General features: G+C 30.6%; 2 protein-coding genes across 6 annotated transcripts; both read left to right on the forward strand.

The window, feature by feature from the left end:
• The first annotated feature begins 1,433 nt into the window (after positions 1 to 1,433).
• LOC18436129 (factor of DNA methylation 1) lies at positions 1,434 to 5,418 on the forward strand. Of its 4 annotated transcripts, none has more exons than XM_088874803.1 (4): positions 1,434 to 1,502; positions 3,467 to 3,604; positions 3,822 to 4,034; positions 5,033 to 5,418. In XM_088874803.1, the coding sequence occupies exons 2-4, from the start codon at positions 3,512 to 3,514 to the stop codon at positions 5,090 to 5,092; spliced, it is 366 nt and encodes a 121-aa protein (XP_088730929.1). In that variant the 5' UTR covers positions 1,434 to 1,502; positions 3,467 to 3,511; the 3' UTR covers positions 5,093 to 5,418. The 4 variants fall into 4 exon arrangements, with proteins under 4 accessions (XP_088730929.1, XP_006846216.1, XP_088730927.1 ...); XM_006846153.4 differs by having other exon boundaries at positions 1,458 to 1,502; positions 3,347 to 3,604; XM_088874801.1 differs by lacking the exon at positions 1,434 to 1,502 and adding an exon at positions 2,383 to 2,713 and having other exon boundaries at positions 3,347 to 3,604.
• A 13,110-nt stretch (positions 5,419 to 18,528) lies between these two features.
• LOC148780763 (factor of DNA methylation 1-like) lies at positions 18,529 to 25,921 on the forward strand. 2 transcript variants are annotated; one of them, XM_088874806.1, is made up of 6 exons: positions 18,529 to 18,714; positions 21,351 to 21,469; positions 23,424 to 23,493; positions 23,612 to 24,106; positions 24,324 to 24,536; positions 25,536 to 25,921. In XM_088874806.1, the coding sequence occupies exons 3-6, from the start codon at positions 23,428 to 23,430 to the stop codon at positions 25,770 to 25,772; spliced, it is 1,011 nt and encodes a 336-aa protein (XP_088730932.1). In that variant the 5' UTR covers positions 18,529 to 18,714; positions 21,351 to 21,469; positions 23,424 to 23,427; the 3' UTR covers positions 25,773 to 25,921. The 2 variants fall into 2 exon arrangements, with proteins under 2 accessions (XP_088730932.1, XP_088730930.1); XM_088874804.1 differs by lacking the exons at positions 18,529 to 18,714; positions 21,351 to 21,469 and adding an exon at positions 22,438 to 22,708.
• The last annotated feature ends 214 nt before the right edge of the window (positions 25,922 to 26,135 follow it).

Consider the following 26,135-nt stretch of genomic DNA (forward strand, 5'->3'; position numbering starts at 1 on the left):
TTTGGCCAATTCAGTGATTAAAAAATAAAATGTGAAGCTGGTTGGTACCAGTTCTTTGACAGAAGCAGCCACTTCTGCAAGAGAACCGGTACGAACTAAATGGAACCGGCATATTCATAAGGGGAACTTGCCGGTTCCAGATATTTTTTTGGGATCTAAATAAGCCCGACTAATTCTTAATATGAATCGGCTTATTCTGATCCGGATCACCGAATTTTCAAACCTTTGCCGTGTTATTGTTAAGGGCCCCAGCTGGCCTGTCCAAATAGGTTAAAAAGGAAGTTCTTATTTTACACTTTTTAACATGAGCCACCTTATTGCATTCAAACCATTTCTCGTGCTTCAAATATGTCAATCGGAGAATAGACTTGCGGAGTTCCAAATTCATCAAAACATTAGGAATTTCATTAAGAACGCCAAAATTATCTCCAAAGCGTGAGAAAATAAAATAGTTTTCTTAAATAATATTAAACACGTTATTTTTTGAAACTTAAACTATTTTAAAAGGGTGCGGTTTGTATAAGGCTGAGGCCCTAAACAATCACACCCTCAAATAATGTCGAATGATGTTGTTTCAATATTAGAAATATTTGTGATGGCCTGAAAATTCATTTTCTCTAATTATAAAACTTAAAGCCTCAATTTTATGTATTTTTGGGTAAGTCTAATTTTATTTATTTTTGTGTAACTCTGTGGGGGTGAAGGCCCCCCTACCCATTCTTTTTATTTTTATTATTAATAAAAACGGGTAGGGGCCTTCTCCCCCACTGACTTACCCAAAAATAAATAAATAAAATAGTATAGATTGAGCAGATCTATGAATACTTAAAAATCTTGAAAATTAACAGTCCGAATATGCTTTATAAGATGCAATATTTCCAAGAATTGAAATCCATTTTGTCTCATGTCCATGCATCTTGTGGTCCAGATGATCAAGTTGAGGATTTTTGGGCATCGAAACAACCATTTCTAGTGAAATTTTTGACGTGCTTCTTAATTTGATTATTTAGGGCCTTGCCCGTATATAAACTTTTTTCTTTTTAAAATTTCCTTTATCTTGATTGATCTAAAATATTTTAATTTTGGTTTTGAGATAACAAGAGACTAAATCAAGAATCTTAATTTAACCAATAATAATTCCAAGTGCTTTTGATAAAGGCTACTTTCATAAATTATCCGCACTTGTCATAAATTATCACGCCTTCAAATCCGCTCTTTTGATAAAATTCCGAGTGCTTCTGATAAAGGCTACTTTCTCTCTTTCTTTTCTTTTTTATAACTTACTTTCTCTCTCTCTTTCTTTTCTTTTCTTTTTTATAACTTACTTTCTCTCTTTATTTATTTGGTTTACCAAATTCTCTATATTTAGACATAATTCCCTTTCTCTCTCTTGCTTTATATAGATTCATCTCTCTCTCTCTCTTGAATTGAAGTCTCAGTTCTCTCTCTCTTCTCTGCAAGTTAGTTAACCTGTCTGTGGAAGATAGGAGAGCGAGGGGAAGGTAAGAGATACATCTTCTGTTTCTTAATGTCATTTCTGCATTCCTGCTCCTCATTTCTTTATTTTCTTTATCCTCAATTGCCCTAATTGTTAAAAATAAAAAGTATATAATTAAAGAAAATCCAAAAACTAATCACAATTTTATAAAAATAGATAAAAATAAATAAAAATCTTGTAAAATTTCAAATAAGATGAAAGAACCCATCAAAAATTTCACATCAAGCATCACTAACTCAATGGTCAATACTCAAGGTGCCCCAACATGATAATAATTCATTCTCTTTTTTTCTTTGTTTTGTTCTTTGATTTTTATTTTGTAGATATTGTTCAGAGCCTCGGCATTTCTTAGGGGTTCTTATAATGCTCTAAATTAAAAGCACTTAATATAATTTAAAAAAGGAATTAAAAAAAAGAAATATTAATTTTTATTCTGTATTTTTTAAAAGCTAGAATTACAAAAAAAATTAAATGCTAAAATTTTAAGGGCCCCTGAACCAATTTCAAAATCGAATTAAAAAAAAAAACCATAGATTTTTCTTTTGTATTTTTGGTCCTTTTTTTAGCATTCTTTGAGTTTTCCTTTTTACATATTTTAAACGCTATTAAAAAACAAAATTTACAAAAATAACAACACAATATAATTTTATTTATGTTTCGTTTTTGGCTTCTTAAAATAAAGAAACAATTACACAAATATTTGCTGTTTTCCAGAATTTCACCTAAACTTAATTATACAAATATTTGTTATTTTCAAGAATTTCAACTAAACTTAATTACACAAATATTTGCTATTTTCAAGAATTTCACATAAAATTTCTGTTATTACCGATTACTATCTCTATTTATCCGTATTCTAAAAATGACTAAATTACCCCTCTCAGATTTCAAGATCCGAAATATTTACTCTCAAAAAGTAAATTCACCGGGGGCCTTTCAGAATATTTGAAAAGAGTCGAGGAGTAGTCTTGTCCAATCCCTTACATCCGCGCTTCTCATAAATTCTTTGGGCTTTCGAAAAGCACAACTCTCTCTTTCATTCTTTGGTTTACCCATCTCTCTCTCTCTTTCTCTCTTGCTTTGTATCTTTCTTTCTCTCTTGCTCTTGAATTTGAAGGCGCGTTTCTCTCTCTCTTCTCTGCAACTTAAACCTGTGGAAGATAGATCAAGCATCAATAACTCAATAGTCAATACTCAAAGTTTCCCAAACAGATGGTAATTCATTCTCTCTCTCTCTCTCTCTCTCTCTCTCTCTCTCTCTCTCTCTCTCTCTCTCTCTCTTGCAATTCTTTGATTGTTATTTTGTACATGTTGTAAACGACATTAAAAAACAGAAGATGCAAAAAGAATAAAACCATATAATTTTATTTATTATTCTTCTTTTTTCATTTTTAAACTTTCTACCTTTTAAAGGCTTTGATAATGCTAGAATTTTAAAGCTCTTAATACAATTTTAAAACCAAATTAAAAGAGGAAATATTGATTTTTATTCTGTATTTTTTTGACCTTTTCTTCAGGGCTTTTACTATTTTGAAGCCCAATTCAAAAGCTAGAATTAAGATAAGAACTTAAAATCCTAGAATTTAAAAGCCCTTAAACCAATTTCAATACCCAACTAATAAAAAAAAAGAAAACATCTATTTTTGTTTTATATTTTTTATTTTTTTAGGTAGGACTCATACTTGCATTCTCTGATTTTTCTATTTTATATATAGTAAAAGCAACGCCCTTAAAAAAATTGAAAATCGCAAAAAGAATAACACAATATTATTTTATTTTATTCCTTTTTTTTTTTTTTTTGCATTTTAAGCTCCTACCTTTTAAGGGTTTTATAATGCTAACTCACAGAGAAAGCTACAAGCATTTCGTGAGGAAAGCGCACAAAAACTACTTGCTTGTCAAGAAGAAATAAAAAAGATGAAATACGACCAGATGATGATGAAAGATATTGAAGAAAATTTTTACCAGGGAGTGAAAGAACCAGTCGAGGAGTTAAAGGAGAAAGAAAGTGAAATGCAAAGCTTGGAAGAGCTAAACAATGTTCTTTTAAGAAAGGAAAGAGAAGCAATTGATGAGCTGCAAGCAGCTCGTAAAGCTGCAGTTGAGGTAGAGTCCTACAACTCTTTTGGAAAAATCTAACCCTCAAAATTAAGATTTATATGTTTTAAAAGACAACAATAGACTGGTATACCTTTAATTACACAGGCATATTTTGGAGGACCCACTTTTCTTCATGATTTCTTTCGATGTATAACCATCTTTTGTCAAATTTTATTTTCTGATGGTTGTAACTTCTGAAGCTGACATATATCCATTCGTGCAGTATTTTGAGAAGAAATCAAATAATCGTTCATCTATAGGCGTGAAGAGAATGGGGGTCCTTGATGAGCAACCATTTACTCGTGCTGTAAAAGCAAAGCTTCCAAATGAAGAATGGGATTTGAGGGCATCAGAGTTATGCTCCTTATGGGAAGAACGCACAAGAAACCCATCTTGGCATCCTTTCAAGACAGTTACTATTGCAAGCATGGACAGAGTATGTAACTCTGAATTTTGTGAATTTTTTCATTGGCATTCCTGGACAAATGCATCTACATGACGATAGATATGCTTCATATAGCTGCATATGTGTGATTGAAGGTATCACAAAATGTGCACATCTCCATATATGCTTTCAACTTCTCTAGATGCATTGGATTTTCTTGGACATTTATTATTTCCTGCCTCATTAAGAAACTTGTTTGATGGTTTCCATGTATTCATACATTTATGGAGGCATAAATGGATATGCGTCTTTGCATTTTATTCACCCCTACCCCCTCTCTCTGTATACTGGTCAGCAAATGCAATCGAACCCCAAAAATTTAGAAGGATCTCATTTCTATTAGATGGCGGGATCTACAAGCAAATGCATATGCATCTTCCTAGGACCTCATTTCTATTAGGTTTCAGGATCAACAACCAAATCCATATGCATCTTCCAAGACCTTCCTGTTAATTTGTTTAGCATTCACTACATGATCTAGTTAACATTTTTGCATTTCAATTTTTTGCTTTTAAACAGAAATAAGTTGAAGTAAGGATCTGGGCCTTTGGGCTCAAAACATGGGGCTGTAAAGATACATTTATCTAGCCCAAAATATGACAGATACTGAAAGAAATGCATATTAAATATCATATGATCAAGATGTAATGTTTTTACTGTAGACCAGCAGTGTAACTTTCTCTATAGCTCTCATCTCTATATTTTTTAAAGCCAACGCATTTTTTTTGGCTCAAGATAGTCACTTTGGGAGATAGACCATCATAATCAAGTTGCATCGAACATAGCATAAACTCGCAGGCGGATAATGAAAGTGTTCAATTTTATAAATTCCTTTTCGCCTGCAACATATTGACCTATTAGATGTGCGGTAACTTCCCATATGTGTGTATCTTCTTAAATTCTTGATCTTATTGAGTCATTATTGAATTCTTTTTAGTTGGTTTTTTGTCATGCTTCTGATTTCATGGAAAATTCTGGTGATGGTGCAGGAGGTCATCGATGAAAATGATGACAAGTTGAGAGAACTCAGAGACGAATATGGGGATTAAGTTTTCAAGGCTGTGGAGACGGCAATGCTTCAACTCAATGAATACAATCCAAGTGGAAAATACCCTGTTCCTATTCTCTGGAGTTTCAAAGAAGGAAGGCAGGCCAAATTGGAAGAAGTAATTCATCATTTGGTGAATCAAATCAAGAACAAAAAGAGTAAGACATGGCATAGGTAGTAGTGTTTGTGCAGGGTACGGACAGTTAGATATGTCAGGTTTTATTTATTGGCCTAGATTTTGGCCCTACACCTTGGAGATGCTCATTATTTTTGTTGAACTATACATTTATTGAGGTGGTAATGAAAATAATGTTTGTTTATCATTTATTTCACTTTTACAGCTGATGTTGCAAGGTTTCATATGTTTCTATCATTCTCTGCTAACATGTAAATGAAATGAACACAGTAAATGGAACTCTGGTTATTGGGGAATGGTAATTTATTGCCAAAGCCAACATTATCGTTAGTAATGAGGAGAATAATAGGGTAATAATGAAATGTTACTAAACCAAAAAACTGGCATTAGGTGTGTTTTGATCCAAATAATTGAAGGCATTAATTTGGAGAGAAAGTATGGATCACCAAAAATTACGTTAAAAATTATGAACTTTTGTGATTTGGCTCAAAGAAGACTCTGAAAAATTAGATTTGAATAGATGACATGTCAAAAATTAAGCAATTTAAAAATTGCAAACTTTTGGGATTTGTCTTAAAAACAATTGAAACAAATAGATATGTGATGACATGTCAAAATTGAGGCATGTTAAAAATTATTAATTATCGAGATTTGATTAAAAAAACAAAATAGGAGGTGTGATTTAATTCAAGTGGAAGACTCAAAATACACAAGGGATAGGGTCAAAAGAACATGGTTGAAAGTAATGAGAAAAGATATGAGAACTTTTGGTCTCACTGAAGATCTGACTCTTAATAAAGTAGAATAGCAGATCAAGATTCGTATGGCCGATCCTAATTAATTAAAAAAAAGCAATGATGATTAAAAATTAAAGTGAAAAAAAAATAAAATTTCATATATGACGTGAAATAAAACTACAATCTGCATAAGAGCATGCAATGAGTCTAGGTAGAAATACAATAAAACCATTGAACAATAACCTTATTTCAAGACTTAGTAACAATTAGAGCAACCTGACAATTTTTTGGTCTAAATTGTCATTAAACACAACAATTTGATCTGCTCCGACTGTCATGACACGAAAATGGAGGCATACAATGGAATGACAACAATGATCCTAAACACGACTACATCAAATATCAAGAACAATAATTTTGAGGTGGAGGATTGTCATGCACCTCAAAAAATAATAATAATAATAAAATAAAATAAATTATAGGCTTGCAAATAACAAAAAAACCCAAAAAAATGAAACAATAGTTTATCTAAATTATTTTGTTGTGTAATAAATGAAGAAACGACTGAAAAAAGTTTGAAACCTAATAAAACTTATGGACACAGAAAGAACAACATAAGGCTCACTTGTACCAAGCAATCTATGTAAGCAAACACATGTATTTGAACCTCAACCCCATTCCTAACCACATTCCTATTTTCTTCGAGGAGTACTCTTTTTTAAGAGAATGTGTTTACATAAGTGAACATGTTCTCTAGGAAAGCGGTTCTTGTGGGGAGTATATTTTTTTTTTATTTGGAATTATTATTGGTTAAATTAAGATTCTTGATTTAGTCTCTGGTTATCTCAAAACCAAAATTCAAATATTTTAGATCAATCAAGATAAGGGAAATTTTAAACAGGGAAAAGTTTATATAAGGGCAAGGCCCTAAATAATCAAATTAAGACGCACCTCAAAAATTTCCTAGAAGTGGTTGTTTCGATGCCCAAAAATCCTCAAATTGATCATTTGGACCACAAGATGCATGGACATGAGAAAAAATGGATTTCAATTCTTAGAAATATTGCATCTTATAAAGCATATTCAGACCGTTAATTTTCAAGATTTTTAAGTATTCATAGATCTGCTCAATCTATACTATTGTATTTATTTATTTTTGGGTAAGTCAGTGGGGGAGAAGGCCCCTACCTGTTTTTTATTAATACTAAAAATAAAAAAAATGGGTAGGGGGGGCCTTCAGCCCCACAGAGTTACACAAAAATAAATAAAATTAGACTTACCCAAAAATACATAAAATTGAAGCTTTAAGTTTTATAATTAGAGATGAAAATGAATTTTCAGGCCATCACAAATATTTTTGATATTGAAACAATATCTTTCAATACTATTTGAAGGTGTCCTATATTTTGATTGTTTAGGGCCTCGGCCTTATACAAACCGCACCCTTTTAAAATAGTTTAAGTTTCAAAAACTAACGTGTTTAATATTATTTAAGAAAACTATTTTATTTTCTCACGCTTTTGAGATAATTTTTGTGTTATTAATGAAATTCCTAATGCTTTGATGAATTGGAACTCCGCAAGTCTATTATCCGATTGACATATTTGAAGCACAAAAAATGGTTTGAATGCAATAAGGTGGCTCATGTTAAAAAGTGTAAAATAAGAACTTCCTTTCTAAACTATTTGGACAGGCAAGCTGGGGCGGGCTCTTAACAATAACACGGCAAAGGTTTGAAAATTCGGTGATCCGGATCAAAATAAGCCGATTCATATTAAGAATTAGTCGGACTTATTTAGATCCCAAAAAATATCGGGAACCAGCCAGTTCCTCTTATTAATGTGCCAATTCCGTTCAGGTTCGTACCGGTTCTCTTGCAAAAGTGGCTGCTTCTTTCAAAAAACTGGTACCAACCAACTTCACATTATATTTTTTAGTCACTGAATTGGCCAGAACCGGCCCCTACTAATTTTTAATTTTTTTCGGATTGTTGATCCTTCAAACCACAACAAAAATCCTGAAGACCTATTTGGGTCATTTATTTTTTTTCATCAAGTTGAACCATGGGTTTTCGAAAAAAACAAATTGCATGCAGTGCCTGTCTATTTTTTTTTTCAATTTATTTTTATTGGTAAATACTTAGGTTAGTTGTGGACTTTGCACGTATAGTAAGTAGATCATGTATAGCAAATATATTGGTAGGCGTGATTGCTATATTTTTCTGTGTCTCCTTCACACATATTTGAGCACAGTCTCTTTATTTGTTTGTTTGTTTATTCAGTCATAAATATAGGCCCGTTTGACTGGTACAATTTGGCGGACAAAGCCATCTTCGTTCCTCCGCCCATTTGGGACTAGGGGCAATGGGTGGAGTTTGCTGGACCCAAACCCATATAGTATTCGAGTCTAAGTTTGGATCGGACTCAATATGTCGGGTTCAAAAGTAGGACCCATACCCATACCCATCAGGTCCAGGGTCTTTCCCTTCGGGTCTCGGGTTTGTTCTGGTCTATTGCCACCCTCACTGTGAATTTCTGAAAAGCTTCCAGTGAATTTAGTTTTGGAAAATAAATATTTCGGATCTTGAAATCTGAGAGGGGTAATTTAGTCATTTTTAAAATACCGATAAAATGTTATAGTATTGAAGGGATAATAAGAGAAAATTTATGTGAAATTCTTGATAATAGCAAATATTTGTGTAATTAAGTTTAGGTGAAATTCTTGAAAATAGCAAATATTTGTGTAATTAAATTTAGGTGAAATTCTGGAAAATAGTAAATATTTTTGTAATTTTTTCTTAATTTTAAGAAGCCAAAAAACTAAAAATAAATAAAATTATATCGTGTTGTTATTTTTGTAATTTACAATTTGTAAAAAGGAAAAATCAGAGAATGCATAAAAGATCCCTAGGACCCAAAATAGAACAGAAAAATCTATGGTTTCCTTTTTTGAAATTGGTTCAAGGGCCTTTAAATTTTTAGTATTTTAATTTTTTTTTGTAATTATAGCTTTTAAAAAATACAGAATAAAAATTAAAATTTTTATTTTTTTAATGCCATTTTGAAATTATTTTAAGTGCTTTTAATTTATAGCATTATAAGAACCCTTAACAAGATCCGAGGCTATAAACAATATGCAAAAAAAAAAAAAGAGAATGAATTATTATCTGGTTGGGGCACCTTTAGTATTGACCATTGAGTTAGTGATGCTTGATGTGGAATTTTTGATGACTTCCTTTATCTTATTTGAAATTTTACTAGATTTTTATTTTTTTGTCTACTTTTACAAATATGTGATTATTTTTTCGATTTTCTTTAATTATATACTTTTATTTTTAACAATTAGGGCAATTGAGGTTAAAGAAAATAAAGAAATGAGGAGCAGGAATGCAGAAATGACATGAAGAAACAGAAGATGTATCTCTTACCTTCCCCTCGCTCTCCTATCTTCCACAGACAGGTTAACTAACTTGCACAGAAGAGAGAGAGAACTGAGACTTCAATTCAACAGAGAGAGAGAGAGAGATGAATCTATATAAAGCAAGAGAGAGCAAGGGAATTATGTGTAAGTATAGCGAATTAGGTAAACCAAAAAAATAGAGAGAGAAAGTAAGTTATAAAAAAAAAAAAAAAAATAGAGAGAGAAAGTAGCCTTTATCAGAAGCACTCGGAATTTTATCCGAAGAGCGGATTTCAAGGGGTGATAATTTATGCCAAGTGCGGATTTAACTAAATGGACAAGACTGCCCCTCGACTCTTTTTTAAATACCCTGAAAGGCCTAGTGAAAATTCGGCAGATATATATTAGTTTTAGTACAATATCATCTAAAATTTTTCACTTATCACATTCAAAATTTTGCATGCTTTAAATTATTATTTTTTTCAAAATTGCCCTGGTTCTTTATTTTTCAGAATAAAAATAAAATATGGACAAAAAAACTAAAAATAAATTAAAATTATGTATTGTTATTATTTTTGCAATTTCTTGTTTTTTTAAGGGTGTTTACAATATGTAAAAAAGAAAAATAAGATAATGCAAAAAAGAGCCCTACAACCAAAAATACACAAGAAAAATCTATGTTTTTTTGTTTAATTCGATTTTGAAATTGGTTCAAGGGCTTTTAAAATATTAGTATTTTAAATTTTTTTTTTTATTGTAGCTTTTAAAGTCAGCTTTGAAATAGTAAAAACCGTAAAAAAACACAAAAAAATACAATAAAAATCAATATTTCTTTTTTAATTCAGTTTTGAAATTATTTTAAGTGCTTTCAAATTCCAGCATTATAAGAACCTTTAAGAGGTAGGAGCTTAAATGCAAATAATAATAATAATAATAATAAATTATAGTCTATTGCTCTTTTTGTATTTTTGTTTTTTCAATAGCATTTACATTATGTACAAATAATGAAAAAAAAAAAAAAAAAAAAAGATAAAACAAAAATCAAAAGAGAAATAAGGAAAAGAGAGAGAGAGAGAGAGAGAGAGAGAGAGAGAGAGAGAGAGAATGAATTATTATCTGTTTAGGTACTTTTGAGTATTGAGTATTTAGTTACTTTACTTAGATGTGGAATTTTTTATGATTTATTTCTTGCTTGTAAAATCTTGTTTAAAATTTTATTTAAATTTTTTTTGTCTATTTTTCTAAGATTCTAGCTATTTCTTGGATTTTCTTTAACTATATATTTTTGTTTTTAAAATTAGTTCATCGGTGAGAGCTAACCAAAGCCCTTGACCGAAAATTAAAAAATCCGTATCCGAACCAAATCTCTACACATATCACAAAGCTAAAGAAACGTGCCATCAGGTTTTTATAGTGAAGATGCATGAAGCACTATTATTTATTTATTTATTTATTTTATTTTTTTTTGAGAAAGGGTTGAGGTCTTAAAGGTAGCATCTCGATATTCAATTACTACATTGTGACACCCCTAATTAACACTTTTAAACGGTAAGTCCCCAATCTACTAAAAATAAAAATAAAAACATAGGAAACGGAATTACCGGGAAAAAAAAAAAAAAAAACAAAGCAGATGTGTCCCTTACCTTGGCAGTTGCCCTCCCTCTGATATCTTCGTCAGGTTTAACTTGCAGAGAAACGGGGCTTCACGAGCCAGAGAGAAAAAGAGAGAGAGTAGCGCTTATCACAATTGCGATTAATTTAAGCGTACCGATTTCAGGGAGCGCGATGTTGCCGCTAACCTTGATCTCCTAATTTTAGGTGATTAGACAATACTACCCTTAATTCTTTTTTAAATAGATTAAAAGACCCTTATAAATTTAATTTTACGAAGCCAAAACAAAACTAAAATTAAATTAGTAAATAAAAGCTAAAGAGTAAAAAATAATAATAATCTCCTTGGTATAAAAAAATTAATTTATTTTTTGCATTGCCACTGTTCACTCGAGTAGAAAAAATCAAATAGGAATAGTTATCCGGACATGGGGTTAAAATCGGTTACTTGGTACTAACCAGTATATTGGTCGTTTCGACCGGCCTAGCTAGACAAGTTTCGGGTAGTAAAAAAAGTGTTAAATAATAATAAAAAATCAAATAAAATGTGAAAAATATATTTAAAGCATAATTAAACAAAGCACATCCAAATAAAGCTGAAAATTAATTTAAAAATAGAGTTTAAAGAATCTATTTGTGTTAAGGGGTATTTTTTATTTTTTTAAAAAAAGATGAAAAAATATAAAAAAAAGTATTAAAGGCCAAGAGAACTTTTCAATCTTTGTCAAAATAATGAAAAACATTAAAAAATGCATTACAAACAAAACTCCTTATTTTTTTTAAGATTTTATATAATTTCTTTTGAGTTTTTATTAAAAGGGTGCAATTGGAGGTGCACCTTCAAATTTTATCATGGTATATAATTTTGATGTAAAATGTTCTTAGGATTATCCCAAAATCTATTTTTATATCTAATTATAAAATTTTAAATTTCAAAAATGGTTAAAATCAAGTAGATCTATAAACATATGAAAATCTTAAAAATAGATGGTGTAGATAACATGTTGTAAAATACACTTCTGAAACTTAAAATCTTTTTATTTTTCATGGTCATATATCTCGATATCGAGATGATAAATCAAAGGGTTTTTCAACATTAAAACTACTTTTTTCTAGTAACCAGTTCCGATCTAACTGAACTATTAGGATTTTAAGTGCCTGATTTTGCTTATATTGGTTCAGTTGAACCGCAAAGGGAAGAAGGTGATCGAATAAAATAAGGAAACGTATCGTGTCCACATCATGTGGACAATTCGAGGGGTGTACAAGCAACTTTCTAACCATTGGGATTTCACAATGCTATATCCAATGGCTAAAAATTAATTTTATTTTTTATTTAAATAAAATCTTTATCTAAATTTTTTTGTGTAGGTTTATTTCTCTAAAATTAACTAAAAAAATATTTTATGAATCCTTTTGAATTTTTTTTATAGATATTTTTTATTCAAAATGTTTTTATTATTTTATTTAATTATATTTATAAAAATGAAACTCAATTCCGAATTTCATATTAGTTTATTTTTAAATAAAAAGATAAAATAAAATTACCCTTTGACAAGGCTAGTACAATCTCAATCATTAAAAGATACATGTGCACCTTTTAAGCATATACAACCAATGCCAACCCATATATTATAACAATATCTAAAACGGTTTTAAAATGACATCATCCTATATATATATATATATATATATATATATATATATATATATATATATATATATATATATATATATATATATATATATATATATATATATATATATATATATGGGGTGATTTCGTGTACCAGTTGTATCATAATATGATGCGACGATACTTCTAGAAAACTATATTTGTGGTATTTGTACGACCCAAAATTTACACACACTCTCTTCATCTCACTAATCAACCCAAAAAAAACAAAGTTCAATTTGAACCTTGATATGGCTAAAATGGGTCTCCTCCAAAAACGAATCTAGACCATTCATTTAGTGAATTTCAATATTTTAGCCTTTATAAACTCGAAATCATTTTGTTCTTTTTTAACATGGGTGCGGTTTAAAATAGTATCAAAAAATGTGGTTTTAATACCGAAAATATTTATGATAGCCTTAAAATATATTTTTATTTTTATTTATAAAGTTTAAAGTTCCAAAAATAGTGTTGATCAAAAGGTCTATGAAAACTTGAAAATCTTGAAAATTTACTGTCAAAAATTGTGTTACAAAATACACTATTTCCAAAACTTGATATCCAGTTTTTTCTCATATCCATGTAGCTTGATGTCGAGATGATCAATTTGAGGATAATTGGGCATCAAAACAACCTCTTCTAGTGAAATTTTTGAGATAAGCTCAAATTTGATTGTTTAGAGCTTCGGCTCGATATAAACTTTTTCTTTTTAATATTGTTCATCTAATGATAATAATGCCATCCAAAAACTTTGGAAATGAAAAAATCCTTCTAAAGCCTAGATCTAAGCATATCGCAAAAATGAACGGCCTATCTTAATTGGGCAAAAAAAAAAAAACTTTCTAGGTTGTGTTTTCCAACTTTTTCTTTTTTGTGATTGTTCATTAGAATGAAAAGTGTGTATATTTCAAAATTTGGATCAAACACATGGCCATTTTGAAGGTTGTTGCATCATATTACTATACAACTGTTGTAGCTTTTGGATATTTAAAATCCAAACGTTCTAATTTTAGTGTTCAACATTTTTTGATTTTAAAAATCCGAAAATTACTTTAAATTTACATTTTTTAGATATGCAAAATCCAAAAATTATATATTTGGATATTGAAAATCCAAAATTTTTTAGGAAAAAATCTAACAAAAAAAAGCCCTGACGACCTTTCTAGCAATGTTGTTAGTTTTATTTCAGAGTCTTTTTCGGTTTGGTGAGAAAATGAAGCAATTCGATGCTTCGGCTGGTTCAGGGGGAAGACTTCAGGCTTTTTTAAAAATTTTAATATAAATAAATTAGATATTTATATATGTAATTATATAAAAATAATGAAAAATAAAATTTCAAGGAAATACTTCTATATTGATACTTCTTTGATAAGGATGAAGCTTTGGCCGAATTTGCCCGAAGCAGATATGAAGTGGCCTGAATTTGGGGGAAGCGACAGCATCGGGCCTCACTTCGCTTTGGTCTAGGCCTAAAATCTAACGGCTTCGACATCTTTGGCTAAAGCGAAACGAACTTGACAACAATACTTCAAGACCCAAAAATCCATAATTTCGAATCTTTAAGGTCTGCATATATTTCGTTTTTTATTTCATCGGAAGTAGGGCAATTTTGAAAAACAAGTTCAAGGCTCCTAAGAACGGGTATACATGTAATATACAGAAAAATGAATGTAATAAGTGAAAATTTTATATGATATTGTAATAACGCTAAAAATAACATACATATGTACAATTTTTTTTAAAATTAAATTCAATAGGGCCTTTCAGCCTATTAAAAAGAAGAGTTGAGGGTAGTCTTATCCAATCACCTAAAATTGAGAGGGACAGGCAAAATCCGCGCTAAAACTCGCCCTTCTCTTAAATTCCAGGGGCTTCTCATAAACGCAACTTACTCTCTCGTTAAACATATTCGCGTATCTCTCTCTCCAGGTCGCGAAGGCGCGTTTCTCTACAAGTTAAATATGACGAACCTATCAGAGGGAGGCAAGGTAAGCGGTATATTTGTTGCTGCTCTTTCTTTCTTTTTTCTTTCTTTTTTCTTTAAGGTGTTTCATGTATTTTCACTATAAAAACCTGATGGTATGATTATTTTGGTTTTGTGATGTGTATAGAGATTTTGCTCAGAAATGTACATTTCTATGGATTTCTTTTTTTTTCTTTGATGTCGAAGGCTTTGATTAGCTCTCTCGGGTGACCTAATTTTAAAAACAAAAATATAGATAGTTAAAGAAATCCAAAAAATAGGTAAAATTTTAGAACAAATTGACAAAGAAAATTAGTGCTGCTTGTATAGAGCCTAGGCTCTAAACAATCAAATTAGAGCCTACCTTCAAATAGTGTTGAGAAATATAGTTTCAATACTTGAAATCTTTTTTATAGCCCTAAAATATATTTTAATATCTATTTATAAAATTTAAAGTTTTAAAAATAATGTAGATTGAGAGATCTATAAAAACTTAAAAATCTTGAAAATTGATGGTCAAAAAATGCTTTACAAACTACACTATTTCTAAAACATGAAATCCATTTTTTTCTCATGTTCATACATCTTGATGTCGAGATGATCAATTTGAGGATATTTGGGCATCAAAACAACTTCTTCTAGTGAAATTTTAGAGATAGGCTCTAATTTGATTGATTGGAGTCTCGGCTCCATATAAACTCTTCCCATTTTTAAATAAGATGTTCCAAAAAAGAGTTAAACCATCAAAAATTCCACATAAGTCTTAAGGAACTAAGAGTCAATACTCAAAAGGGTCCCAAATAGTCAATTCATTCTCTCTCTCTCTTTCTTTCTTCTTTGATTTTTGTTTTTTCCCACCCCAAGAGTTGAAGCCAGCCATCCAGGCTATAGAATGGAATAAGTAGTAAGAGAAGAAATCCGATCCCCTCTTCCTTCTCGCCTGCAAAGGTTGGTTGGGAAGTCGGGGACTACTTTTCCCGATGAAAGCATAAATTCACCCGTTCCCGAACAAGTCAGTCGTGATTCCTTTGCTATCCATCCCACCGACGCTGCAATCGCTGATGGAAGTGGTTGAAAAAGAGATGAAATGAGACTGGTCGTAATTCCATTAGTGTTTGGACGGCTATACCATTTGTGATGGTTGAGCTCCATCCACTTCAAATAAAGCTCCACCGCTTGTAATTCTTTGGCTCTAGAAGAGAAGTGTGCACTCATAGTGGCAAAGAAAAATAAGATGCTGAGGTTGCTCTCTTTTCTTTGGTTGATACACTCATGTCCTCTTGTTGTTGTGTCGATAGAGGAGTGTGCACTCATGTCCTCTTGTTGTTGTGTCGATAGAGGAGTGTGCACTCATGTCCTCTTGTTGTTGTGTCGATAGAGGAGTGTGCACTCATGTCCTCTCACAAGATAGTCCCTGAATGCAAGCAAAAAAACAGATACACATTAACGGTCTTGCTTCTTGCAAGAAAACAAATGCGCGTTAACGTGGTTGCTTCTTGCTTTCAAACTGTAGTTTGCTGGCTTTTACAAGATTTGGCTACCTTAAATGAACTTTTGATGCTACGCATCAAAGCAATCGAACAATTATACTTTTGAACTTAGAAAATTCAAATTATTGAAGATCACACGAACCTTTGAATCCTTCTCAGCATGTTGCTGTCAATCGCCTTAATCTTCTTGTCTCACACAAGGGTTTGAAGAGGGGCTCGGAAGAAAAAAATATGGACATTTCGCGTGAAATATTATCTGTGATAAAAACATATATGGACATTAAGAAAAAACAATTTAAATAAAAAATATGGACATTAAAGATCCAAAATTATGGATTTTTGGATCTTGAAAAAATCCTTGCCAGAAGGGCAGTTTTGTGATTTTTCATTTTTTAATTTTCAAATTCCAAATTCCAAAAATCCACAATCCAAAATTTACTCTAAATTTTTTTTGAATCCTAAAGATCCAGAAGTAGGCCAATTTTAAATAAAATAAATTTAAACCATACTAAATTTAGAGTTTATATATCTAAAAGTAATAGATATATAATATATATGAAAATTTTTATATAAGGTTGCAACTTTGAAAATGTAGAATTACATCTGCACCTCAAAAATCCATCAAAAATGTTGTTTTAATGTTGAAAAACCCTCTAATGGAACATCACGACATCGAGAGGTATGAATAAGAAAAAACAAAACTTTTTACTCTTAGAAATAGTGCATCTTGCAACATATTATCTTGACTTACTATTTTCAAAATTTTCATGTGTTTATCGATCTACTTGACTTTAATCATTTTTGGAGTTTAAAATTTTATAATTAGATATAAAAATAGATTTTAAAATAATCCTAAGAATTTTTTAAAACAAAATTACATATCATAAAATTTGGAGGTGCACCTTATTTGGATTGTTTAAGATTGCAACCTTGTAGAAACCGCACCCAAAATATATATATATATATATATATATATATATATATATATATATGCCTAATTTTTACTGGGCCTTTCAGTGTATTTAAAAAAGCGTATATATATATGCCTAATTTTCACTAGGCTTTTCAGGGTATTTAAAAAAGAGTCGAGGGGCAGTCTTGTCAAATCAGTTAAATCCGCACTTGTCATAAATTATCACTCCTTGAAATCCGCTTTTCTGATAAAATTCCGAGTGCTTTTGATAAAGGCTACTTTTTATCTCAATTTTATTTTATTTTATTTTATAACTTACTTTCTCTCTCTATTTATTTGGTTTACCTATTTCTTTATACTGAAACGTAATTCTTTTTCTCTCTCTTGTTTTATATAGATTCATCTCTCTCTCTCTCTTGAATTGAAGTCTCAGTTCTCTCTCTTCTGTGCAAGTTAGTTAACCTGTCTGTGGAAGATAGGAGAGCGAGGGGAAGGTAAGAGATACATCTTCTGTTTCTTAATGTCATTTCTGCATTCCTGTTCCGCATTTCTTTATTTTCTTTAACCTCAATTGCCCTAATTGTTAAAAATAAAAAGTATATAATTAAAGAAAATCCAAAAGCTAATCACAATTTTGTAAAAATAGACAAAAAAAATAAAAATCTTGTAAAATTTCAAATACGATGAAGGAACCCATCAAAAATTCCACATCAAGCATCACTAACTCAATGGTCAATACTCAAGGTGCCCCAACCAGATAATAATTCATTCTCTTTTTTCTTTTTCTGTTCTTTGATTTTTATTTTGTGCATATTGTTTAGAGCATCGGCACTTCTTACGGGTTCTTATAATGCTATAAATTAGAAGCACTTAAAATAATTTAAAAAAGGAATGAAAAAAAAGAAATATTAATTTTTATTCTGTATTTTTTAAAAGCTAGAATTACAAAAAAATTTAAATGTTAAAATTTTAAGGGCCCTTGAACCAATTTTAAAATCGAATTAAAAAAAAAAACCATAGATTTTTCTTTTGTAATTTTGGTCCTTTTTTTAGCATTCTCTGATTTTTCCTTTTTACATATTTTAAACGCTATTAAAAAAACAAAATTTACAAAAATAACAACACAATATAATTTTATTTATGTTTCGTTTTTTGGCATCTCAAAATTAAGAAACAATTACACAAATATTTGCTATTTTCCAGAATTTAACCTAAACTTAATTACACGAATATTTGTTATTTTCAAGAATTTCAACTAAACTTAATTGCACAAATATTTGTTATTTTCCAGAATTTCACATAAAATTTCTCTCATTACCGATCACTATCTCTTATTATCCATATTCTAAAAATGTCTAAATTACCCCTCTCAGATTTCAAGATCCGAAATATTTACTTTCCAAAAGTAAATTCACCGGGGACCTTTCAGAGTATTTGAAAAGAATCAGGGGTAGTCTTGTCCAATCCCTTAAATCCGCTTTTCTTATAAATTCTTTGGGGTTCCGAAAAACACAACTCTCTCTTGCATTCTTTGGTTTACCCATCTCTCTCTTTCTCTCTTGCTTTGTATCTTTCTTTCTCTCTTGCTCTTGAATTTGAAGGCGCGTTTCTCTCTCTCTTCTCTGCAACTTAAACCTGTGGAAGATAGATCAAGCATCAATAACTCAATAGTTAATACTCAAAGTTTCCCAAACAGATGGTAATTCATTCTCTCTCTCTCTCTCTTTTGTTGCAATTCTTTTGTTGTTATTTTGTACATGTTGCAAACGACATTAAAAAACAGAAGATGCAAAAAGAATAAAACCGTATAATTTTATTTATTATTCTTCTTTTTTCATTTTAAAATTGTACCTTTTAAAGGCTTTGATAATGCTAGAATTTTAAAGCTCTTAATACAAATTTAAAACCAAATTAAAAGAGGAAAAATTGATTTTTATTCTGTATTTTTTTGACCTTTTCTTCAGGGCTTTTACTATTTTGAAGCCCAATTCAAAAGCAAGAATTAAGATAAGAACTTAAAATCCTAGAATTTAAAAGCCCTTAAACCAATTTCAATACCCAACTAAAAAAAAAAAGAAAACATCGATTACATTTTTGATTTTTTTAGGTAGGGCTCATACTTGCATTCTCTGATTTTTCTATTTCATGTATAGTAAACGCAACGCCCTTAAAAAAATTGAAAATCGAAAAAAGAATAACACAATATAATTTTATTTGTATAAAATTATATAAAAAAATAAGGAGTTTTGTTTGTAATGCATTTTTTAATGTTTTTCATTATTTTGACGAAGATTGAAAAGTTGTCTTGGCCTTTAATATTTTTTTTTATAATTTTCTATCTATTTTTTAAAAAATAAAAAATATTCTTTAACACAAATGGATTCTGTAAATCTATTTTTAAATTAATTTTCAATTTTATTTAGATGTGTTTTGTTTAATCATACTTTAAATATATTTTTCACATTTTATTTGGTTTTTTACTATTTTTTAACATTTGTTTGACTGCCCGATACTTGGCCGGTCAAAACCACCAATATACTGATTAGTACCAAGTAACCGATTCTAACTCCATGTCCGGATAACTATTCCGATTTGATATTATCTACTCGAGTGAACAGTGGCAATGCAAAAAATAAATTAATTTTTTTATACCATGGAGATTATTATTATTTTTTACTCTTTAGCCTTTATTTACTTATTTAATTTTAGTTTTGTTTTGGCTCCTTAAAATTAAATTTTTAAGGGTCTTATAATCTATTTAAAAAAGAATTAAGGGTAGTCTTGTCTAATCACCTAAAATTAAGAGATCAAAGTTAGCGGCAACATCGCCCTCCCTGAATCGATACGCTTAAATTAATCGGAATTGTGATAAGCGCTACTCTTGTCTCTTTTTCTCTCGGGCTCGTGAAGGCCCGTTTCAGAGGGAGGGCAACTGGCAAGGTAAGAGACAAATACAGAATTTAAAAAAAAAAAAAAAAAGGGTAGTGCTTCATGCATCTTCACTGTAAAAACCTTGATGGCACGTTTCTTTAGCTTTGTTATATGTGTAGAGATTTGGTTCGGAAATGTACGGATTTCTTTTTTTTCGGTCAAAGGCTTTGATAAGCTCTCACCGGTGAACTAATTTTAAAAACAATAATATATAGTTAAAAAGAATCCAAGAAATAGTTAGAATTTTAGAAAAGTAGATAACAAGTATTTAAATAAAAATTTAAACAAGGTTTTACAAGAAAGAAATAGATCATAAAAAATTCCACATCTAAGTATAAGTAACTAAATAGTCAATACTAAAAAGTACCTAAATAGATAATAATTCATTCTCTCTCTGTCCCTCTCTTTTTCCTTAATTCTCTTGTCTAATTCATTCTCTCTCTCTCTCACTCTTTTTCCTTATTTCTCTTTTGATTTTTGTTTTATCTTTCGCTCTTTTTTTTTTTTTTTTGTTTGCATTCTTTGTACATAATGTAAATGATATTGAAAAACCAAAAATGCTAAAAGAACAATACACTATGATTTTATTTATTATTATTATTTTCATTTAAGCTCCTACCTCTTAAAGGTTCTCATAATGCTGGAATTTAAAAGCACTTCAAATAATTTCAAAACTGAATTAAAAAAGAAATATTGATTTTTATTGTATTTTTTTGTGTTTTTTTAGGGTTTTTACTATTTCAAAGCTGACTTTAAAAGCTACAATAAAAAACAGAAATTAAAATACTAAAATTTTAAAAGCCCTTGAACCAATTTCAAAATCGAATTAAACAAAAGAACATAGATTTTTCTTGTGTAATTTTGGTTGTAGGGCTCTTTTTTCCATTATCTTATTTTTCTTTTTTACATATTGTAAACACCCTTAAAACAACAAGAAATTGCAAAAATAATAACAATACATAATTTTATTTATTTTTTATTTTTTTTCCATATTTTATTTTTATTTTGAAACATAAAGATCCAGGGAAATTTTGAAAAAAATAATAGTTTAAAGCATACAAAATTTTGAATGTGATAAGTGAAAAATTTTAGATGATATTGTACTAAAACTAATATATATATATATATATATATATATATATATGCCGGATTTTCACTAGGGCTTTCAGGGAATTTAAAAAAGAGTCGAGAGGCAGTCTTGTCAAATCAGTTAAATCTGCACTTGTCATAAATTATCACCCCTTCAAATCCGCTCTTTTGATAAAATTCGGAGTGCTTCTGATAAAGGCTACTTTCTCTCTCTTTCTTTTCTTTTTTATAACTTACTTTCTCTCACTATTTATTTGATTTACCAAATTCTCTATACTTAGGCATAATTCCCTTTCTCTCTCTTGCTTTATATAGATTCATCTCTCTCTCTCTTGAATTGAAGTCTCAGTTCTCGCTCTCTTCTCTGCAAGTTCTCTCTCTCTTCTGTGCAAGTTAGTTAACCTGTCTGTGGAAGATAGGAGAGCGAGGGGAAGGTAAGAGATACATCGTCTGTTTCTTCATGTCATTTCTGCATTCCTGCTCCTCATTTCTTTATTTTCTTTAACCTCAATTGCCCTAATTGTTAAAAATAAAAGTATATAATTAAAGAAAATCGAAAAAATAATCACATATTTGTAAAAGTAGACAAAAAATAAAAATCTTGTAAAATTTCAAATAAGATAAAGGAAGTCATCAAAAATTCCACATCAAGCATCACTAACTCAATGGTTAATACTCAAGGTGCCCCAACCAGATAATAATTCATTCTCTTTTTTTTTTTTTGCATATTGTTTATAGCCTCGGATCTTGTTAAGGGTTCTTATAATGCTATAAATTAAAAGCACTTAAAATAATTTCAAAATGGCATTAAAAAAATAAAAATTTTAATTTTTATTCTGTATTTTTTAAAAGCTATAATTACAAAAAAAAATTAAAATACTAAAAATTTAAAGGCCCTTGAACCAATTTCAAAAAAGGAAACCATAGATTTTTCTGTTCTATTTTGGGTCCTAGGGCTCTTTTATGCATTCTCTGATTTTTCCTTTTTACATATTGTAAATTACAAAAATAACAACACGATATAATTTTATTTATTTTTAGTTTTTTGGCTTCTTAAAATTAAGAAAAAATTACAAAAATATTTACTATTTTCCAGAATTTCACCTAAATTTAATTACACAAATATTTGCTACTTTCAAGAATTTCACCTATACTTAGTTACACAAATATTTGCTATTATCAAGAATTTCACATAAATTTTTTCTTATTATCCCTTCTATACTATAACATTTTATCGGTATTTTAAAAATGACTAAATTACCCCTCTCAGATTTCAAGATCCGAAATATTTATTTTCCAAAACTAAATTCACTGGAGGCCTTTGAGAATATTTGAAAAGAGTCGAGGGGTAGTCTTGTCCAATCCCTTAATTCCGCGCTTCTCATAAATTCTTTGGGCTTCCGGTAGACACTACTCTCTCTCATTCTTTGGTTTACCCATCTCTCTCTCTAAAACCCCTCTCTCTCTCTCTCTCTGTCTCTCTCTCTTGCTTTGTAGCATTCTCTCTCTCTCTCTCTGTCTTGCTTTGTATCATTCTCTCTCTCTCTCTTGAATTGAAGGCGTGTTTCTCTCTCTCTTCTCTGCAACTTAAACCTGTGGAAGATAGCTGTTTCTTCATGTGATTTCTGCATGAAGAAATCAATAGTCAATACTCAAAGTTTCGCAAACAGATGGTAATTCATTCTCTCTCTCTCTCTCTCTCTCTCTTTCGTTGCAATTCTTTGATTGTTATTTTGTACATCTTGTAAACGACATTAAAAAACAGAAGATGCAAAAAGAATAAAACCATATAATTTTATTTATTATTCTTCTTCTTTCATTTTTAAACCTCTACCTTTTAAAGGGTTTGATAATGCCAGAATTTAAAAGCTCTTGATACAATTTTAAAACCAAATTAAAAGAGGAAATATTGATTTTTATTCTGCATTTTTGGACCTTTTCTTCAGGGCTTTTACTATTTTGAAGCCCAATTCAAAAGCTAGAATTAAGATAAGAACTTAAAATCCTAGAATTTAAAAGCCCTTAAACCAATTTCAATACCAAACTAAAAAAAAAAAAGAAGAAAACATCTAGTTTTGTTTTATATTTTTGATTTTTTTAGGTAGGGCTCATACTTGCATTCTCTGATTTTTCTATTTTATATATAGTAAAAGCAACGCCCTTAAAAAAATTGAAAATGGCAAAAAGAATAACACAATATAATTTTATTTTATTTTTAATTTTTTTTTTTTGCATTTTAAGCTCCTACCTTTTAAGGGTTTTATAATGCTAAAATTTAAAGCCCTTCAAACAATTTCAAAACGGAATAAAAAAAAATTCTGTTTTTTTCCCTTGCATTTTCGGTTATGGCTTTTAAATTCTAAAAATCCTCCTTTCTATTTACTGCAGTGATATGAAAGAAAGCAAAGGAGAAAAGAAGGTTGATGTGGTTTTGAAGAAAGACGTGGAAGATCATGAGGTAGATTACTTGGGATCACGTGTTTATTTCCTTTTTTTTCGTTCAAATTAAAACTATATGATATGTGTGAACAATTTCTCATGCAGCAACTGATAGCATTTTTTTGACTTTGTTACAGATGGAGCGGAAGCAGCATATTAATATTCAGCAACTAGAAAGGGAATTATTTGAAGCACGAACCTCAGCAGCTGGAGTAGTTGGTTCTACTAGAAGAACACAAGAGCTGCTGATGATGAACATAGAAGCCAACCGAAAGATTAAGGCACTTAATAGGGAACTCACAGAGAAAGATCAAAAGATGAAACTCCTAGCACAGTTAGCCAGTGCTCTTTCAAGTAAAGAAGCTGACTCACAGAGAAAGCTACAAGCATTTCGTGAGGAAAGCGCACAAAAACTACTTGCTTGTCAAGAAGAAATAAAAAAGATGAAATACGACCAGATGATGATGAAAGATATTGAAGAAAATTTTTACCAGGGAGTGAAAGAACCAGTCGAGGAGTTAAAGGAGAAAGAAAGTGAATTGCAAAGCTTGGAAGAGCTAAACAATGTTCTTTTAAGAAAGGAAAGAGAAGCAAATGATGAGCTGCAAGCAGCTCGTAAAGCTGCAGTTGAGGTAGAGTCCTACAACTCTTTTGGAAAAATCTAACCCTCAAAATTAAGATTTATACGTTTTAAAAGACAACAATAGACTGGTATACCTTTAATTACACAGGCATATTTTGGAGGACCCACTTTTCTTCATGATTTATTTCGATGTATAACCATCTTTTGTCAAATTTTATTTTCTGATGGTTGTAACTTCTGAAGCTGACATATATCCATTCTTGCAGTATTTTGAGAAGAAATCAAATAATCGTTCATCTATAGGCGTGAAGAGAATGGGGGTCCTTGATGAGCAACCATTTACTCGTGCTGTAAAAGCAAAGCTTCCAAATGAAGAATGGGATTTGAGGGCATCAGAGTTATGCTCCTTATGGGAAGAACGCACAAGAAACCCATCTTGGCATCCTTTCAAGACAGTTACTATTGCAAGCATGGACAGAGTATGTAACTCTGAATTTTGTGAATTTTTTCATTGGCATTCCTGGACAAATGCATCTACATGACAATAGATATGCTTCATATAGCTGCATATGTGTGATTGTAGGTATCACAAAATGTGCACATCTCCATATATGCTTTCAATTTCACTAGATGCATTGGATTTTCTTGGACATTTATGATTTCCTGCCTCATTAAGTAACTTGTTTGATGGTTTCCATGTATTCATACATTTATGGAGGCATAAATGGTTGGGCGTCTTTGCATTTTATTCACCCCTACCCCCTCTCTCTGTATACTGGTCAGCAAATGCAATCGAACCCCAAAAATTTACAAGGATCTCATTTCTATTAGGTGGCAGGATCTACAAGCAAATGCATATGCATCTTCCTAGGACCTCATTTCTATTAGGTTGCAGGATCAACAACCAAATCCATATGCATCTTCCAAGACCTTCCTGTTAATTTGTTTAGCATTCACTACATGATCTAGGTAACATTTTTGCATTTCAATTTTTTGCTTTTAAACAGAACTAAGTTGAAGTAAGGATCTGGGCCTTTGGGCTCAAAACATGGGGCTGTAAAGATGCATTTATCCAGCCCAAAATATGACAGATACTGAAAGAAATGCATATTAGATATGATAATGATCAAGATGTAATGTTTTTAGTGTAGACCAGCAGTGTAACTTTCTCTATAGCTCTCATCTGGATTCTATATTTTTTAAAGCCAACCCATTTTTTTTGGCTCAAGATGGTCGCTTATGGAGATAGACCATCAGAATCAATTTGAACATAGCATAAACTTGCAAGCGGATAATGGAAGTGTTCAATTTTATAAATTCCTTTTCGCCTGCAACATTTTGACCTATTAGATGTGGGGTAACTTCCCATATGTGTGTATCTTCTTAAATTCTTGATCTTATTGAGACATTAATGAATTCTTTTTAGTTTGTTTTTTATCATGCTACTGATTTCATGGAAATTTCTGGTGATGGTGCAGGAGGTCATCGATGAAAATGATGACAACTTGAGAGAACTCAGAGACGAATATGGAGATGATGTTTTCAAGGCTGTGGAGACGGCAATGCTTCAACTCAATGAATACAATCCAAGTGGAAAATACCCTGTTCCTATTCTCTGGAGTTTCAAAGAAGGAAGGCAGGCCAAATTGGAAGAAGTAATTCATCATTTGGCGAATCAAATCAAGAACAAAAAGAGGAAGACATGGTATAGGTAGTAGTGTTTGTGCAGGGTATAGACTGTTAGATATGTCAGGTTTCATTTATTGGCCTATATTTTGGCCCTACACCTTGGAGATGCTCATTATTTTTGTTGAAGTATACATTTATTGATGTGGTAATGAAAATAATGTTTGTTTATGATTTATTTCACTTTTACAGCTGATGTTGCAAGGTTTCATATGTTTCTATCATTCTCTGCTAACATGTAAATGAAATGAACACAGTAAATGGAACTCTGGTTTGGGGAACTATGTTTTAATGGGAGAATCCATGATCATGAGTCCCCTGGCGAACTAACCAAAGGATAGACTAATTGAGAGGGAGAGAGAGAGCCCATAAGAGAGTGACAGAACGCATTA

This window comes from Amborella trichopoda, chromosome 8 (assembly GCF_054954075.1).
Source record: "Amborella trichopoda isolate Santa Cruz 75 chromosome 8, AtrichopodaSantaCruz75HAP2 v2.0, whole genome shotgun sequence".
Taxonomy (NCBI): Eukaryota; Viridiplantae; Streptophyta; class Magnoliopsida; order Amborellales; family Amborellaceae; genus Amborella; species Amborella trichopoda.

Coding starts and splice junctions, on each gene's coding strand:
- LOC18436129 (XM_088874801.1), top strand. Junction 3,605..3,821: donor CTCGTAAAGCTGCAGTTGAG/GTAGAGTCCTAC, acceptor CCATTCGTGCAG/TATTTTGAGAAGAAATCAAA. Junction 4,035..5,032: donor CTATTGCAAGCATGGACAGA/GTATGTAACTCT, acceptor GTGATGGTGCAG/GAGGTCATCGATGAAAATGA.
- LOC148780763 (XM_088874804.1), top strand. CDS start 22,665: ATGAAGAAATCAATAGTCAATACTCAAAGTTTCGCAAACAGATG. Junction 23,494..23,611: donor AAGACGTGGAAGATCATGAG/GTAGATTACTTG, acceptor ACTTTGTTACAG/ATGGAGCGGAAGCAGCATAT. Junction 24,107..24,323: donor CTCGTAAAGCTGCAGTTGAG/GTAGAGTCCTAC, acceptor CCATTCTTGCAG/TATTTTGAGAAGAAATCAAA.